General features: G+C 40.8%; 1 protein-coding gene across 3 annotated transcripts in view; it reads right to left on the bottom strand.

Moving 5' to 3' along the window:
- PCNX2 (pecanex 2) overlaps nucleotides 1-17246 on the bottom strand; it is a 161879-nt gene that overhangs the window by 141536 nt on the left and 3097 nt on the right. For 2 of the 3 annotated variants that reach the window (XM_074580109.1, XM_074580110.1), the window contains exons 2-5: nucleotides 13657-13862; nucleotides 10907-11024; nucleotides 8576-8612; nucleotides 6440-7729 (exon numbers count right to left, since the gene is read on the bottom strand). In XM_074580109.1, the coding sequence (XP_074436210.1) occupies nucleotides 6440-7729; nucleotides 8576-8612; nucleotides 10907-11024; nucleotides 13657-13862 (1651 nt within the window). Of the gene's footprint in view, nucleotides 1-6439; nucleotides 7730-8575; nucleotides 8613-10162; nucleotides 10192-10906; nucleotides 11025-13656; nucleotides 13863-17246 lie in introns of those variants that run through there. The other variant, XM_074580111.1, reaches the window with a different exon arrangement.

The raw sequence follows: 17246 nt of genomic DNA, 5'->3' as shown, positions 1-17246 counted from the left end.
GCCTTGCAGACTTCTTTTCCCTGCAGTGGTAAAGAGTCATAATAATAAAACCATAAATGTACTGCTTCTTACAGGCTTTATATGCCAATCAAACAACAGCATGGTAATCAGTACTTGGGGCACTGGAAAGGTGGGCTACAATGGGTTTGTGACTGATTTTCATGATTATTACTCATTTTCTTCTGAGTGACTTACACCTTCAGTATTTAAATGGAGATAAAGGTGTCTAGACTAGGAGTGTTCTGCCACGGTACGTAATTGGCTCTACGTCACCAAATGCTCCTTGCATCCAAATTGTGCTGGCAAAGCTCAAGTTACGAGGAAAAACCCTCTCCAAGAGCAAGAGACAAGTAAAAAGCACAACACAGCAGTGTACCTACACCTTCCTTGTAGCCTCCTACCACAGCCATTTAGCCCACACCACTGCTCCACATGTCTCTGGCATACACACAGCTGGGCTTGCAGAAGCCCCAAACTCAGACCCAGGCTCTGTAACTTCCTTCATTATTTATCTGGAAATTATACGCCACATGACTCATATGTGAGATGTAACTATCAAGATTCGTGGCTAAATCAGGCTTGAGGAAGGGTGATTCAGAATAATCACGCACAAGCAACCAAGTTTTGGTCTGTACACCATTTTCATATTTTTGTTGAGCACAAGATACATCCTTTACTTATCCTAGTAAAGTCCTTACCAAGATAAACATTTCTTATATGCCCTATAGGGGTATAAGATACATCCTGTAAACATTTTTGTTTGCACTGAAGAGTTGTAACAGCATAGCAACATCACTTAAAAAATATAACTTCCCGATACCGACAAGTGAGTTCCTAAGTTAAATGCATTTACACTACCAAAATTTCCTTTGCCACATAACTTCTTCCATTTGTGGAACAGATTTTAGCTAACCCAAATCATCTTTGTAGACAAGCCTTTGGTCCACACTGGGTGGAGGCTGAAAACAGTTTTACAGTTGAAAAGGAGCAGCCTTTGTACATATAGTAATCGCAATAACCAACTGTCAATGTATCTCAACTTTAAAGTTGCCTTATTATTAGGTAAGTACAATGAAATTTTATTGCTCTGTAACTTTTCTCCAAAATATTTTTACTGTTTCGTGCCCTCTCCCCAGAGTCTCCCAGAGGTTTTTCCGCATCTTTTACTTGTATATCCCTACCCCAATCTCCACAACTCCTCTAAATTAAAATGCCACTGTTGTCATAATTTCAAATGCCATCTGGTTTGAAATCTGGTCAAGCAGAATTAAGCTAATTAAGCCTGAATTTTTTGTGTTCATTAATTGCTCTGCTACAGAATCTACTTCCTTCCACAACACTACATTCCAAAATAGAAAGTTTCACTTTAAGATATATTTGTTGCCCCGTCGGCTGCAGAGATAACGGATTTCAAATCACTCTATGCTCATGTTTGTACCAGCATGAAACAAAGCCTTTCCAAGTTGTGAAGTGTCCCATTCACATCTCTGGAGAATATATCCTAAGGACATTCCCGACCCTTTCTTCATTGACGGCTTTAGCAGAAAAATCCAGTTTACGTACTTTATTCTCAATCCAAATTTGCCTATTTTGCCACAAATACATTAAAAGAAATATCTGATATTAAAGCTGGTCACCCACCAAACAATGGAAGCCCCCAGGGAACCTCACACAGTCCAAGAATTCCTATAAAAGTTCAGCATGGGCACTGAAGAAACCCATGGGATTATCAATTAATCAGGATTACCACATTAATCCTGAAGTGAAAGGAAAAACTAGCAGTAACTACTGTACCTATTACAGGACAGAAAGACATGAGAACAGAAGTAATTCGTTTAAAAAAAATAAAATCTCCTAGGCCAGTAGCAGAACTGGGAATAAAATCAAGGTTTTTGAAGCCTTGGGTAAGTAATCTAATCATTATACCTAACAATTATGCTAGAATATGAACCTCTGAAATAACCTCAGAGTTTCTTTAGAAGCGTCAGCCTTATCAAACATACTATTACCTCTTTGATTTAAATACTGAAATTTTTAAATCTTAACATGTCAAGCCTCACACATCAAATATCAGATTTAGAGAACTGAGATCTGTACCCCATTTGCTCCCCATCCAAAGAGAGGCATCAAATGCCACATGGTCCCTCTCTGGCATAAGAATCAGGGATGGCACACAGCTGCTCCAAGAGAAGAGCCAGCACCTGGCAGGGCTTTGTGTCCCAGGTGCTACCTGCCCGCCAGCAAACTCCCCTGCTGTCACCTCCCACCATGGCTGTCATTTGGGCTGGTGATTCAATGCACAAGATCCCTGTTGCCCATGGTTATGTGGCAGGCGATAGCCCTCTTTCTCACACACAGGGGAAAAAAACTGAGGGGTCTAAAAATATCCACATGAGTGTGCTTTAGGTTTTTTATAGGAGAAGGGTAATTGCTTGGGATCCAGAAGAACTCACTCGAGATTGTGGTTTGTGCACTGCCCAGAATGATGAGTACCTTTTCTAAAAAGAGCCTGCAAAACATCCAAATTCAGGCCACACAGTCCCGGTTTATGTCCTCCGGAGCCGGTCCCCACCACTCCCAAGGCGGGCTTTGCTCCCTGGGTGATAACCTTACCTGTCCTAGATTACAAATCAACTGTGCCAAAGGAGACATACATGAGCCTTTGCCCTGCATAAGTCTGATAGAGAGCTGCTCTTACTCAGCTCCAGGCATGGCAGAGTAACCGAACACAGACCAATAAACCCAGCTTTCCTTACGCATCTCAAAGACTGAAGAAAATTTGCAGTTGCTCTTCCACACGCTTTCATTACGTGGGCGGTGCAAGCTTGATTCAAAACTGAAAGGACACTGGCCTGGAATTCATTTTTAGCAACAGTGTCAGTGGTACTTTCTCACCATCTAGAGATGGGGTGGCAACAGAACAGCCCTTGAGACGACTTTTTTTATGTCCTGCATTTTTACACATTAAATCTGGCATCCTTAGTAGTGTTAAGCAAGGCTTTAACTTTCTTGTATTGCATTTTACTGAGCTATTTACTGGCAAGACGATGTATCTTCTGTTTCCACACAATTCACAAGTGTGTGGAGGGAGCGCTTCTAACAAAGACCCACCCATGACATATGCTCACTTGCAAGACTGTTCTGATGAGCACATTTCCCAGCGTTCTTCAAATCATGCAAAATGCCAGCTTTCTTACACACAGCTCTGAATATGCAGCTTTCCAGGAATTTGCCAAGTTTCTCACGTTGCCTAATAAACACCTTTGTGCGGTGCACTTCATGCTCATTTGGACCAGGCATCTATTATTAGCTTTTGCCAATTAGGCGGTTTGCAAGGTTAGAAGAACAAAAAACAAACACAACCAACCTCCTCCCTCAAAGCAACTGGTGCATTTCTTGACTTGGCTCTGTATTCCCCATACAAACACTTTTTTTTTTAAAACCACTTTAATGTGGGAATAATGTTTATTCAGATTTGTTCTAAAGATGCTATTTTGTTAAAGCATATTTGTAATTGCAAGGCTGTAAACAAATTAGAGCCTTTCTCATTCCTAAAATCCAGCCCTACTGTGGGGAAGCCGCCAGTAATGACAGTAATTTATTTTTGCAAACAGCACGTTCTGACTGGGCTAGAAAATAAAGCCTAGTCGCTCTTAAAAATAACTGCCTTTGAACTACCTCTCCCTAGCTTAAAGAGTTCACATTGAATCTCATTTTTCCCACAGCGTGGGCCCGAGGTGCAGGAGGCACCTCGCAGTGACAGGAGCCACAGCTGCCGTTCCCACTCCTGCAGGGCGTCCCCCTTCCCGGCCTGCTCCTTTCCCAGGGTGGCACTTGCTGTGCCAACACCAAAAATGAGCAGGGACACTTCATCATGCATGTGTGCAGCGCAGCCTCACCCTCTCACAAACATACAGACTTGAGAAAATAGGAAAGTTGGAAATTCAGTTCAGGTTGCTTTAAGTGGCAGCTTGGTTTGAGGGAAGTGCAGAATCACCCTGTTTCCTCAGGATCCTTGATTCCAACAAGAATCTAATTTACTAGATCTACAGCACAATAACCACACACACATTAGTAAAGTTTTAGTTTGTTGGGGTTTTTTGCCACTGGGGAATCTATAAGTCTGATTTATTCTGACCACCCATTTGCTTTCTTTTATGCAGCACTTCCCCATTCATCTTATGTCTGAAAGCCCTTTGCAGATTAGCTGCACTTTTTTTTTTTTTCAAAAAAAACCCAAAAAACAACCAAACCCAAAACCCCTTACCTCTGAAATTTTTATCTTTTCTCTTTTCCAGCTAAATCACATCACACAGAAGTCAAATTCTTGTGCAAACACTCCTTTTTATGTTTGAGTAGCAGCAAAGATCCCGATCCACTTGCCGCGACCCTCATTCTGTTGCACATGGAGGTCACCCCAGACCCGAGCCCCCGCACCCCGGGGACCTGGAGGGGCTCTCTGGGCTTAGCAGGGCATCGGCTGAGCAGGCTGAGGTGGAGAGCAGGGCTTGCTCAGCACATGTCTTAGGAAACCAGGGAGTTCAGACCAGAGCCAGCAGGCAGGCTAATAAACTCGATAGAGCAGGACAGAAACTGCTCCGCAGAGCAAACAGCCTAAGAAGGTGGGAGAGATGGGTAAGAGAGACCAGAACACAGGCACCAGGCCTAGGAGGGGCAAGATTTGACTTGGGAATGGAGAGGAGGGTAAAGCACAAGAGAAGTGAATGCAAACCATGGGGAGGCAACAGCTTTAGGGTCAAAAAAGTGGAAAAGTCTAGAAGAGCAATGGTGTGGCTAGGAAGAAGAGAAAGATGAGAGAGAAGTAGTAAAGAGGAATGAAAATAAGGAGGTCACAGAGGAGGGACATAGAGGAAGAGAAGGCACAGGATTAGAAATATAAAGTGGAAGGAAAAAAGGACACAAGTGAAAGATGGAATGAGGTATGGGTCTAACGTAATTAATAGGAAAGGTAAGAGGAAAGAGTTAGGAAAGGCAAAGTGAAAGGTAAAGAGAATCTACAGGTAGATGACACATCAAGAAAAAAAGGTAATGAGAATCTACAGGTAGATGACACATCTATAAAATAAACCCACCTACCTAATTTATTTTTTTTAAACAAGATTAAAAAAATTAATTTCACATTTGTCTTTAAAACAGCTGACAAATTTTGAAACCAGCTGTATGTTTTTTCATGTAATGGAAGGTTCTTGCGGGAACGAGCTCAGGGAGCAGAGACTCCCTAGGGCCTGTCAAAGGACAGGGATACCACTGTAAAACAGGAGCGCCAAGCTGTTCTGCTGAGCGCAATTAAGTTTCTTACCTTCCATGTAAAATAGGTACTGAGACTGCATCCTCTTAGGCTGTCTTAGCTTATTATCGTATCTAAGGTAAACCAAACATTTTGGAGAAGGGGAAGATACAGGGTGTCTTATTTCACTTTGGCCCAGATCTTCTAAAGCAATTGTACCAATCACTTGGCAAGTACCCTGAGATTGCACCCACCTTCACTGCACTGTATCTCACATCCTCACAAAACAGTCCTGCTAGTTTTGCCTAGAGAGCTGCTAAAGACACTACAAACAATATTCCTTCTTAACAGAAAGCAGTCAGAGTTAGATGACAGCAATGAGAATACTGACTAAAACCAGATATTTCTATATAAGAACTATAAATTGGATTGCATACAGGTTTTACAATTAGCCAATTGAGATTTTTTTTGTTATTAAAATGGGAACTTGAATGGGAAGATACCATTTTTCATTAAAATATTGGGGGCTTTCATTGAAAACAACCACCAAACTTTCCTCTTTAAAACCCAAATTTTTTAGTTTTCAGCAACTAAAAAAATCAAAGCTCTTACCTATTTGAGAACAAATACATGATTTTTTTCATTTTATTTTAATTATAAACCAACCCACAACTCTGCAGGAAGTTTAGGAATTTGTGTGTGCACACATCATGTGTTAGCTAAAAGTTAAAACATCAGCAGTGACAATTCAAGTTTTCTACATACTTACAGGCACACACAGACAACTCTTCAACATGCACCTGGTAAGATGAGCAAAGGCAGGTATAATGCTATAGCTACACACATTTTTGTAAGATATTTTTGGTATTCCAACAGTCTAGGCCTGCCACATTCACACTGTTCTAGTACAGAATACTAGATACATACCGGACATCTACTGAAGTTAGTGTTACACTTTTCCAAAGGAAAATCTTTAAGAAAATAAAAATATGCAAAGAACTGCAGCTGACACTATAACACTTCCACTAAATCACCTTGTCCCACCAAGCCCAGCCCTTCCCTGGCCCTATTAGCAAACTCAGTTCTCCTCTGGGAATTTGCCCTATTGCAGATCTCAGGCTAAGCTGCTATAAATAATTCAACTAGTCAAAACTTCTTTATGCCAAGAGTGTTGTAAACCATGCATCATACCTCCAACAAGCCCGTTTTCCTTTGTCGTCTCCACTTTGACAGTGGATTGATTAGATGCCTTCATCTTTGAGGTATTAATGGATTCCAGGAGGGAAACAAACTCTAGAAAGTTAGATTCATTGGGCACTTGTCCTTCTTTAGCCTCTAGATCAGACTTAGAAGTCGGTAAGGTCTTTTCTTTGTCAGATACCTCCATGAAATTCTTACTTAAAAGCACATCTGTCCCACTGTCTACGCTCAGCACCCGCATGTGCCTCTTTTCATGAGCAGTTCTACAGGACTGTGGGTCTAGGTTCTGCAGGTCCTCCTTGGAAGTTAAATCCACAGTCCGCACATTTTCAGAAGCATTCTCCTGATTTGGATCTGAACAAGTGTTAGTTTCTAAAGGAGTATTTGCTGGGTTGCTCTGTTCCTTCACTGCATCACCCGATTCATAGCCAGAGCATTGGTTGGACGACAGCTCTGCCTTTAAAATTTCTGGAGTTCTTTCGCTTTCACTAACTTCTGGGCAAGCCTTACCTTTACTGTCATCAGACAAGTCAAAAGTGATAACGGGGATTCTGAGCTGTTCATTAGTTTGCTGACTTGGCCAACCTGCTGTAACTATACCAGACTCAAGGCCTGAGCTCGTTCTCTCAGTTCCCAGAGCCTTTAGGTGGACAGAGCCCGCTAGGTCACTGAGGGTGGTGTTTGGTGTAGTACTCATTGTGATGACAATTTTAATGGGCTCACACAGCTGGTCTCCAGGAAGAGAGTTGTCCACAACTGCAACAGCAGTCTCACTGTCCGAGCAATCGAGGTCCTCATGGGTATTACCAGCATTGCAGGAACTTCCCATGTACTCAGGATCTTTGGTTGCAATGGCATTGCACTGTGGGCAATTACTGGTAAAGCCTGTCTGTGGTAATCCATCTGGCAATTTCTCTCTTTTGTAGCTTTTAGGATTACTTAAATGGTCTGAAGTAACTGAATTTTCACTGTCCCATGGCTCTGAAGAAACTCCAGTCCTTAAAATATCACCTTGTGATGAAGAAATATTTGAGAAGTTTTTAGCTACATCTCTGTCCACAAGAATATCTTGGGATCCATGCTGTCCATATGGCTGTCCATTCCCTCCTTTTTCATTTATTCCATTACCAGAAAGTGTTTCCATAGCAGCTGGTTTTGTCACTATTGCTGACGTGGTGGCACCTGAAGCAGAGGCTGTAGAAACAGGTAATATATCTGCTTTAACACAGGGTGAGGTAGATGAAACTGGTGTTGTAGCCTGGTCTTCTAATACCATAACACCTGTAAAAAACATATGGGAGTTAGGTCTCACAAATATGAACACCGTGCATTACTGAAGTATGATCTTCAGCTAGTAAAATCTAATCCAGAGCAAAGGAGGCACAGATGATGTAGCTGATTAAAACAGTTCCTAAGCAGGGATCTTTTTTGTTAGCTACATGTGAGATACTATAAAAGCAAGCTGAAATCCTTCCAAAGTCAAGACAGGCGTAACAACATGTCTATTTAATTTAAATAGTCAAAATAGCTCAAGAAACAGCTAATATCAAAACTGAAGTGTTTTACAGAATTATCCCCACTTAGGCAGAGATGAAAGAAAGAATAAGCCAGTGCGGCCAAAGTTTGCTACATCACTTCATGCAATTCCTAAATGGTCCCACAGGATACGGCAATCAACCTTATAAAAAGGAGATAAAATGAAATAATGTCTCAAGCACTGGAACTGCAGGCAAAGCAAGGTGTGATGGAGTATACACTATGAGCTAGAGGTCAATAATCCACTCAGAAGATGTTTAAGGGCTTTAAGATGCAATCTGAGCACTGGCTTCCTGGTTTAATGCTTTCCAGAGGCACAGAGCTTCCCAAGAATCTCGGGGGAAGGCTCTTTAATGTTTCTGTGTCAAAATGGGAAAGCTACTTGATTCTCACCAAAAGGCAGCATCCTAAACAGCTTGGTGGACAGCTAAGAAAGCTTAGTCTGTTCCCCTTGAGATTTTGTCCAAGTTTTTCCATTCAGCTCCTAACAGGAGGCACAACAGAACCTGACATGGGATCCTCTGTGCCACTTTTATTTTGTGGCAAGCAGTGATTAAAGGTTTAAAGGGATTTATAAAGCCTTTCAGATACCTCTGAGATCTTCAATAGTTTCCCGTGTTGGCAGGTCCTAAAAATAAAAAGAAACACACAATATTAGCATGGACATTTTTTAAATTCTGTTGGAAAAAACATCTATCAATGCAATATCTATCTAATCAGAGGTTAATTACAGCATTGGTAAGTTGCTTAACATCACTGAAATTTGGACATGTACCTTGCACAAATGCAAGGGGTGGGTGAGGAAGATGGTTATAGAACAGTCATGCTCCAAATTGCATCATTGCAATTGTGTGTGATGTTTGGGGAGGGGGAAAAAAAATCTAAGCTTTTTTTTTTTAAATATTTTGCAGTGCCCAATCCAGATTATTATTTTAATCATTACGGAATCGAATGCGTTCATCTGTTCTACTTTTCCAGCTATGTGTTTCCAGAGTACTAAAATGAAAAGTTTGGTCTCCAGTACTTGGTAACAATTTCTCAATGGAAAACTAGAGGACAGAGCCATTAAATTATCACAGAATCATTTAGATTGCAAGGAAGCTTTGGAGATCATTCAGTCCAAATCCCCTCTGCCATACACACACACTTAAAGCAGCTACAGCTAGAGCAGATTGCTCAGGGCCATCTCCAGCACAGCTTTGAATATCTCCAAAGATGGAGATTTTACCACCCCTCTGCACAACCTCTTCCAGTATTTGGCCACTCTCTTGGTAGGGGAAAATAAAATAAAATAAAAAAACCCAAACAAACAAAAAAACCCCACAAAACCAAACCAAAACAACCACACACAAAAAACCTTTAAATCTAATTGATCTAATTATAGTTTTCCATGGCTGCAAGTTGCAAGTTGCAGCCACTGTCTCTTATCCTGGCATTGGACACCTCTCAGAAGAGTGTGCTCAGTCTTCTCTACGTCTTTCCATGGGAAGCTGAAGACAGTAGTAAGCTCTTCTTCTAGTCTTACAAAGAATTTTAGCCTTACAAAGGCTAGAACATCCCATCTGCCTGTCCTCATACATCAGGTACCTCATTCCTCAATCCTCTTGGTGGCTTCTGCTGGATTCTCATCAGCAGGTCAATATCTGTGGGAACTCAAAACTAAACACAATACTCCAGAGGAATACTTCAAGAGTCTAAATTCAACAGCCTAAGTGCATAACTAGAAAAAAAGTTACTGGGAAAAATTAGTGTGGCTCTCTTCTGGCTGATGGGCACCAAAACAAAGAGGAAATAATAATTATCTCCTAGAATTTCTTGGTGGTATCCTGGCAGCAATAACAGAAGACTAGGTTTGACAAGACCCAACCTACATATTTGGAAGTGGGAGACTTGGACAAGATCCCAAGAAGAAATGGGTTTCCGAATGGACAAATACCAGAATACTGGGGACTACGACAGAAACAAGGTGAAAAATATTTTACCTCATAAGAGAACTATTAATGTCTGTGAATCATACAGATGCTACAAAAAGGTAAAAACACTCCAGGAAATGAGGAAATAGTTCAGATTCAGACCAGGCTTTGAACAGTTTGCAGTAAATAGGGACACAGGGTGGGGGTGGAGTGATATGAAGACAGAATGAAGTATCAAATAGCTACTTATTCAGAGATCACTAACCATCCTCTGCACTGACTGAGGCAGGAGTCCTGTAGAAAAAAATAGCACGGGATCACATAATTAAAGATTTTATCACAGTATACATGGGGAGTAGCTTAAGATTACACAGACAGCATTCATTCTGTTTCTTAATTTTTGGATACTTAACACTTCAACCTTCTCATGGTTATTTCCTATTTTTTCTTTAATAACATCTACATACATCCCCTTCATCACTTCATACACTATTGATTTAGAAAGCATGGCCAATGACATGGAATGAACATACATGTATTTCTAACCTCATGTAGGCATCTCCTAGATTTAAATAATGGTTTTTATGTTTTGTTTAAATACTCAAGAGATGTTTTGGGTTCATTTTATAAGCGTAAGTCTCGTTACACAAAACCAAATTATTGATGCTCCAGGAGCGGATCCCTTTCGATGCAATGAGAGGTTTCTCAGATTGCATTAGCCTCTCCCTTCTCTCAAAGCAGCCAGGTTGCTCTTGGCGAGACTTACAAAGGCCATTTGGTACCTATAGAGCATACAGCATACAGACACCTCCTAAGAAGTGCAGAATTCCAGCTCCAGCTTTGCAAACCCAAACCTTTAGGACAAGGCTGACCAACAGGAGTGGTATACCTAATAGATCCACGGAATGACTCTTCCTCCTCAGGACAGACCTACGCTTCACATGATCAGTACCTGGCAATGCAAAACTCCACAAAGTGAAGAGACTGTGACAGAAAACCACATACTAACCATTACTCCAGGTGAGTTCTGTGAGTGCAGAGCCTGTGCCCTTGAACTGTCGTGAATTGTTTGGGTAGAGTCATCTTGGTTGGTCTCACCGACGACACCATTATCCCCGGTGTTATTGCTGAAAAGGAAGCAAACGAAAAATAAAGCAGTGCTTCTTACCACAGAGGATCACAGTGAGTTTTGGGAAGAAGCTGAGGAATAATAACAGAATAGGAGGAAGTAGCACAGCACAATGACTTGACAGCACGTTTTTCCCCTCCAATGATAAAAGCACAGGGCTGAAAAATACTGTAACCCTTTTTGCACCTCCTTCCTCTCCAAGACAACTTGCAAAAGATAAATAAATAAAAATCCTTCAATATAAAATTATTCTGGTGCCTTAGGAAGTAGAGCATTGCTGTGAGAAATACAATGGCATCTCTCCAAGCTCCCTATGTGTATATAATGTCATTTAGCTTGCCTGACATGCACACAGATTTATCAGCATAGAAGGCTATTTGGGGCTTCTCAGCAGACGTGTAACAGTCAAATGCTACTCCTTTCACAATTTTTGCTTTTTACGTCCTTTGACAGTATTCTTGTGTACATATTGCTTATCTAATTGCCTGTTTATTTACAAACCTCCCATCAAACAACTATTTGAAGTGCAATACATAATGTCTATTAGTACAATCATTAGACCACAATATAAAGTTATTCCTCTGGTTTTAGTCAAGGCAAACATATATCCTTACTAATTTTATATGTTATAAGCAACTTGCTGGTCACTATGGATGCATTCATCTATCCACTAACTCTTTTTACACATATTTTCTACTAGCTTTTCCATGGATATAAGCAAGTATTTTTGGACAACGTTTACTAATGAGAACGAACACATGTTCTCTTTCTTGGGTATGATATGACAAAAATTCGGGGGACGGGGAGGGGGGGAGGGAATCAACACTACAGTGAAATGTCAAAAAATGCGGGTTTGGGCTTTTTTATTTGGTTGTGAGGTTTTGTTTTTTTTTTTTTCAAAAAAAACCTTATTTTTAAAACCCTACAGCTGTATATAAGCTATAAAATTATTTACCTGGGGATCTCAGTCACCTTTCCACAATTTTTTTTGTAGTTAGCTGGCTTCAGAAGCTTGTTCAACCAACCTGCCACGGCCTGTTAAAAAACTTCTGTCATCCATCTAGTCAAAATACTAAGTTCTTTAGTTTCTGATCTAGTTCTACATAATGGACTGTTGTGCCTAGGACCTCCTAGGAGGAATAGTTACATGATTTAACACTCAATTTTTAAGCAATTCTACTCCTTAGCCAAAATAAAGGCAGGATAATGAAAGTTAATTAACCAATGAACAGGAAAACACTGAGGTTCTGTTTAAATTTCATCCAGCCTAGAACAACTGATGAGCCTCTTAAATTACTGTATTGGACATCTGTAAAATAGGAAATAACTTTGTGGGCTGGTGAGAACTAAAGAGGAATAGAGCCTGAAAGGCATCACCCAATCTAAAATAACCTTGTATGGTTAGTGACACACGTAAGAGGCATTTCTCAGAAGAGTCTTGATGCAGGCAGACCTTGGCACTCCCAGCAATGTCACTGCCAGGAGCGCAGCACAGATGCACAAGTGTAAAGACACAGAAGAGCAGTAGCACAGAGTTACAGAAACAATCGTGATACTACTTATCTTGCACAGAGCTAGCAGTAGTGACTGCAAATGCACCAAAAAATACCCAAAGTAAGTTCTTTTATACAGAGCTCTCTGTTGAAGCTTGACCCATAGGTATAACAAACCTACTGGGTTTAAGTTTTGTTTTGATATTCCTATGCTGCTGTCACTATTGGATGTACCTTGTTTCATCATTTTTCACAAGTGTCATAACGCTTGGGAACACTGGAAGCCACTTGCCAGCTTCATTTGTTTGTATGACTCAAGCTTGAAAAACCAGCAAGAGAGGTCTCCATTTATTCTGAAAATTTCACAGTGGAATATTCTGCACATACACAAATCTGGAAAAAGTCAGTACCAGTCTTCAGCCAAATACTATTTTTACCTTTAATACCATTTCAACCTGGAAGCAGCCTTACAGACTTTGACAGTTTATTTGCAGCAAAGACCTAATACTGGGCTTATCAGTAGAGAGGCTGTGAATACCTACCAAATGCCCCTAAGAAATGAAAGTGGTTCTAGCTTTCCTCATGAACGGGACCACAGAAGCATTGTAAGCAGTCACAATAAAACGTAAGGGGGAAAAGCAACTTACGCATCTAGGTTTGACCTGAGAGGGAAGTTACTGTAAGCACAGAAAGGCAACATGATCTCAGGCTTTGAAAGCTGTGATATTGAAGCATTTTCTTCACCAACAGGTGCCTGCCATTTCCTCTGCTCTTCCCAGCAGGTAAGCACAGCAGGAAGAGGAAAGAGCAAGCATTTAAAAGGCTTCCCCAGAAAACTTCTCCCAGGTTTTCTCCAGGATCTTTTAGCACCTCCCAGACAGGTCTCTTCCTACTGCCTTCATCATGCTCAGCTGCTGCCCCCCCCAAACCCCGAATCAGGTGCAGCTCTGCCTGCTTCACCATGAGCATGCTGCAGCCACTGCAAATAAAAGCACTGAGCAGGTTTTTCCAAGTGCCATTCCTCGCACAACTGTAAGGGGTTTTCCTACAGCCAGCAGGCATTTCTGCTATGCAGAACCACGGTGCAAACTCATCTGTTTTACAGAATGTACCAGCAATGTGCAATGAAAACCTTACCTACGATTTGAGGGCTGAACTGTACTTCCTTTTGGGACCTCTGTATCATTGCATTGCCTTCCATTTTTTCTTGAGATCTTTTGTTGAATTACTTCGCCTTTGTCAAACATAAGGTGGAGACGGTAACTGATCACCTTTATTACTGTGAAGAACACTGTCACCGAGCTGCAGTACACAAAAACTGTAACTGCATTTGCTGGAAAAGCCTACAGGAAGAAATAATAAAGACATAACAGTTCATCTTGAGAAGATGCTGCTAAAGATTTTTAAGTCATTTTCAAGCTCTTTATTCCTCATTGTCTATTATTTGTACCTCTACTGAGTTTTGCAACCACAAAAAGTAGTGTATCTTCATACAGTATACTTAAGCTCTGCTCAAAAAAAGTCTAAGGATTTGCTCAAATTTCAAACCATTTTACACGATTTATTCTTCTTTTGGTTAGTTGTGGATATTATCTATTTCTTAACAAAATTAGTAAAATCTCACAATTGACAAACATTGTAAATCCTCTTAAAATACTGCATTCCCAGGATAACGCAGCTGCCACCTTTCCTAAACTATGAACTTATAAAAACACACACACAAAATGAAACATTAGTTATCTACAAACAGGAAGCCCCTTTTGAAAAGTTCTGCCATCTTACCCTGCTTCTCAGTTATGATTTAACAGCAAAATGCTGTAGTTTGATCTCCTTTTTCCAACACTACACAACACATTCCCAAATCTCTTTACCACTGAAGAATTTTAAATAATTAATCGTGGCTAGTCAAGACAAGTGAATAAAATGCGTTTGGAGAGGCAGCCTCTTTGAATTCTTTATTTCTAAAGTTCATAATTGTTAGTTTGCAGCTGTCTGTGATCTGTTTGCTGATCTGCGATGAGCACCATATTTCTTGGTCATTAAAATTAATTACAGTTCTACTACAGTCTGTAAAGTTCTTTCGCAGACATGACATACTACCAACATCTTTATATGTAAATACTTTCTTACAGTAAAGGGAAATCAAAGCAATGGACATTTGCCATTATAATTGAAGGGACAAAGCCTTTATCATTATAGCCATGGAACACTCTTATGTATTGTTGTCACACAGTTGCAGTCTCACAATGAGTTTAATATCTTCTCTATCTTTTCAGGTTTTTGGTTTTTTAAACAGAGCATTACTATATCCCTGCACAATTTGTAGCGGGGGACGGGGGGGGGGGGGTTGGGGGGGGGGAAGGAAGACTTTCAATGCTCAGGATTTGCTAAAAGCCTGCTGGACTTAATTTTTAAAAATGGTCTTTTCTTTGGGCCTAAATCTATCATTTTAAGTATCAGCATTGCAGGTCAAGGAGCATTTGGATGTAAAAGATTAGAAATCTTTCCAGATTCTTAAGTAAACCACACTGACCACGCAGGTGAAGGGAACAAGACACATTTACTTCATCTCTAAAACAAGTCACTGCATTTATCTTGATGTTGAAATGTTGAATCATTTCTGTGTTATTACAAGCAAGAGGGTTGCTATTCTGCTACTGCTTTTGGCTTAGTGAGACTTCATACCTACAAGATGTACATGTGGAAATTTGCAGGCAAATCCTTTCTTATGATTATTGTGATTCATATACAAAGAATCCATTGCACAAAAGTGCAGAAGCTATTTAGTATGTAGGTACTACTAATGATCCCTCGTAAGAGAGACATTACTTTCTACAAGTTGAGGCTTAGTCTGTTAAGAGTACTTTGTGGTACTATGTATATAATGAAACTAAGCATACCCTTCAGTTATTTAGCAAACCTGAGCCAGAAAGAGGATCAGTTTGCATGGCCATGCTCTTAGGGTATACGGTTTGCAGGATAAGGTTGAAGAATTTGTGATTTATGACTAACGTATTTGCAAAACACAAGTTAAAAATTGCTTGGCTTCACGAAGAACGATAGCCAATTATATGTAATGATTTATTTAAAAGAGAGATTTGCTCCCTTTGCAAGGAATCTCTTCAACTATATTCTAAAAAGCACAGGCTGACCGCTCATTATAAAGTAACAGCTCAGAATGAGCCACTGGAAAAGAAGTGCTCTATAGGTGATGCATATAAAGCTTAATAAATATTATATGAATAACATCAAGAGGACACAATAAAAATAGACTTCCAGTAGTGCAGTCTATAAGCGCATAGAGCATACTACAAGAGAGAATCAAAGGAAGCTCCTAGATTTCTACATGGAAAAGAGGGCCAGTTTTAGCAAATGTCAACTACTGCATGTCCTCATCCCTGCCTTGTGACCAGACCTACCAGAGGTGTGCCTGTGGTCTCCCTGCCCATCTACCCAAGACAAACAGTGCTTCCCTCCCACATATGTGCCATGCATGCTCACAATCCCAAGCCTGATGATGGAAAATAAGGCCAGCACATCCTTAATATTCTGAATCTTGGGGCAAGCTAAGTAGTACAAGCCCGCAGCTCGCTCCCTGCCCACATGAGGAATTAGGAGAAAGATGAAGCTGAGAATGGAAAGCCCTCAATTTTCTGAATCAGGCCTCTTGCATAAGGGTGCAAGTGTCATATGACTGCAGTTGGTGTTCCCAGGTACAAATAGGTGAAAGCGATCAAATCTGCTTAAACTAAGGACGAATTAAGTTATAGACCACTGAGGAATTATACGATAGATTCACTTTCGATGCACTATAGTTATAATTAGCCTGGTTTCCTATGGAAACGAGGTTTTATAATCACACCATGTGCCTGTGTATTCATCATCTCTTTCCATCCCCTCTGCTGAATAACGTATTAATTCTTTGGCTACTTTCAACTAACTTTGAGAGAATGCACCCCACTGGGACAAGGTCACAGCAGCACACCTCCTGCGTCAATGAGACAAACCCACACAGCTCTCTGACCTTCTGAATGCCACCCCAGTGACAGGACAAGCTTCAGTTGAGCTGACATCTTATTAGAAGCTAGGGAAAAAAAAAAAAGCCATCTACAAATTCATTAGAAAGCAGGCTTCATCACATCCCACAGGTTTCTCTGGAAGCTGTCGCTCTAGCTTTCTTTGCTCTTGCCTAATTAAAAACTCTACCATAATGTACTTTTTGTTTTCCAGTAGCTTCTGTTGTTATACCCCGCACCAGAACAGTGTGGGGTCACAGGCAGAAATGCAGGCTGGCGTGTTCCAGTGGCTTGACTTACTACTGCAAAAGCAACAGAGTTGACCTGCCCATGCAGGGAGGACCTTTGCTCAGGGCTTCCGCCTGCCCAGAGAATGCTCCCAGAGGAATGGCCAAATTCTTCTTCACGTGTCTTCTAACATTAGTTGAGTAGCACAAAGGCAGAGGTCACTGAGGTATACACTTCCTAATATATAAAGGCATGTAACCTTTGAACAAAATACCACACCCTGTAAATTGGACTAAATGCTTAAAGTTGATTAGACCCAAACGTATCCCACCCAATGCTCGAGCACCTGAGGCATCTAAAGCAAGACGGTGCTGCACTACTGCAGCCTCACTGTCTTGGTGCGCTACAGAACACAAATGAGGAAACTACCAAATAAGCAGGCAGTCAGCCATTACTACCAGGCTTGCAGAGGTACGAGTGGAA

The sequence above is a fragment of the Larus michahellis genome, chromosome 3, assembly GCF_964199755.1.
Source record: "Larus michahellis chromosome 3, bLarMic1.1, whole genome shotgun sequence".
NCBI classification, from domain to species: Eukaryota; Metazoa; Chordata; class Aves; order Charadriiformes; family Laridae; genus Larus; species Larus michahellis.
This window is presented reverse-complemented; position numbering and strand designations above follow the sequence as displayed.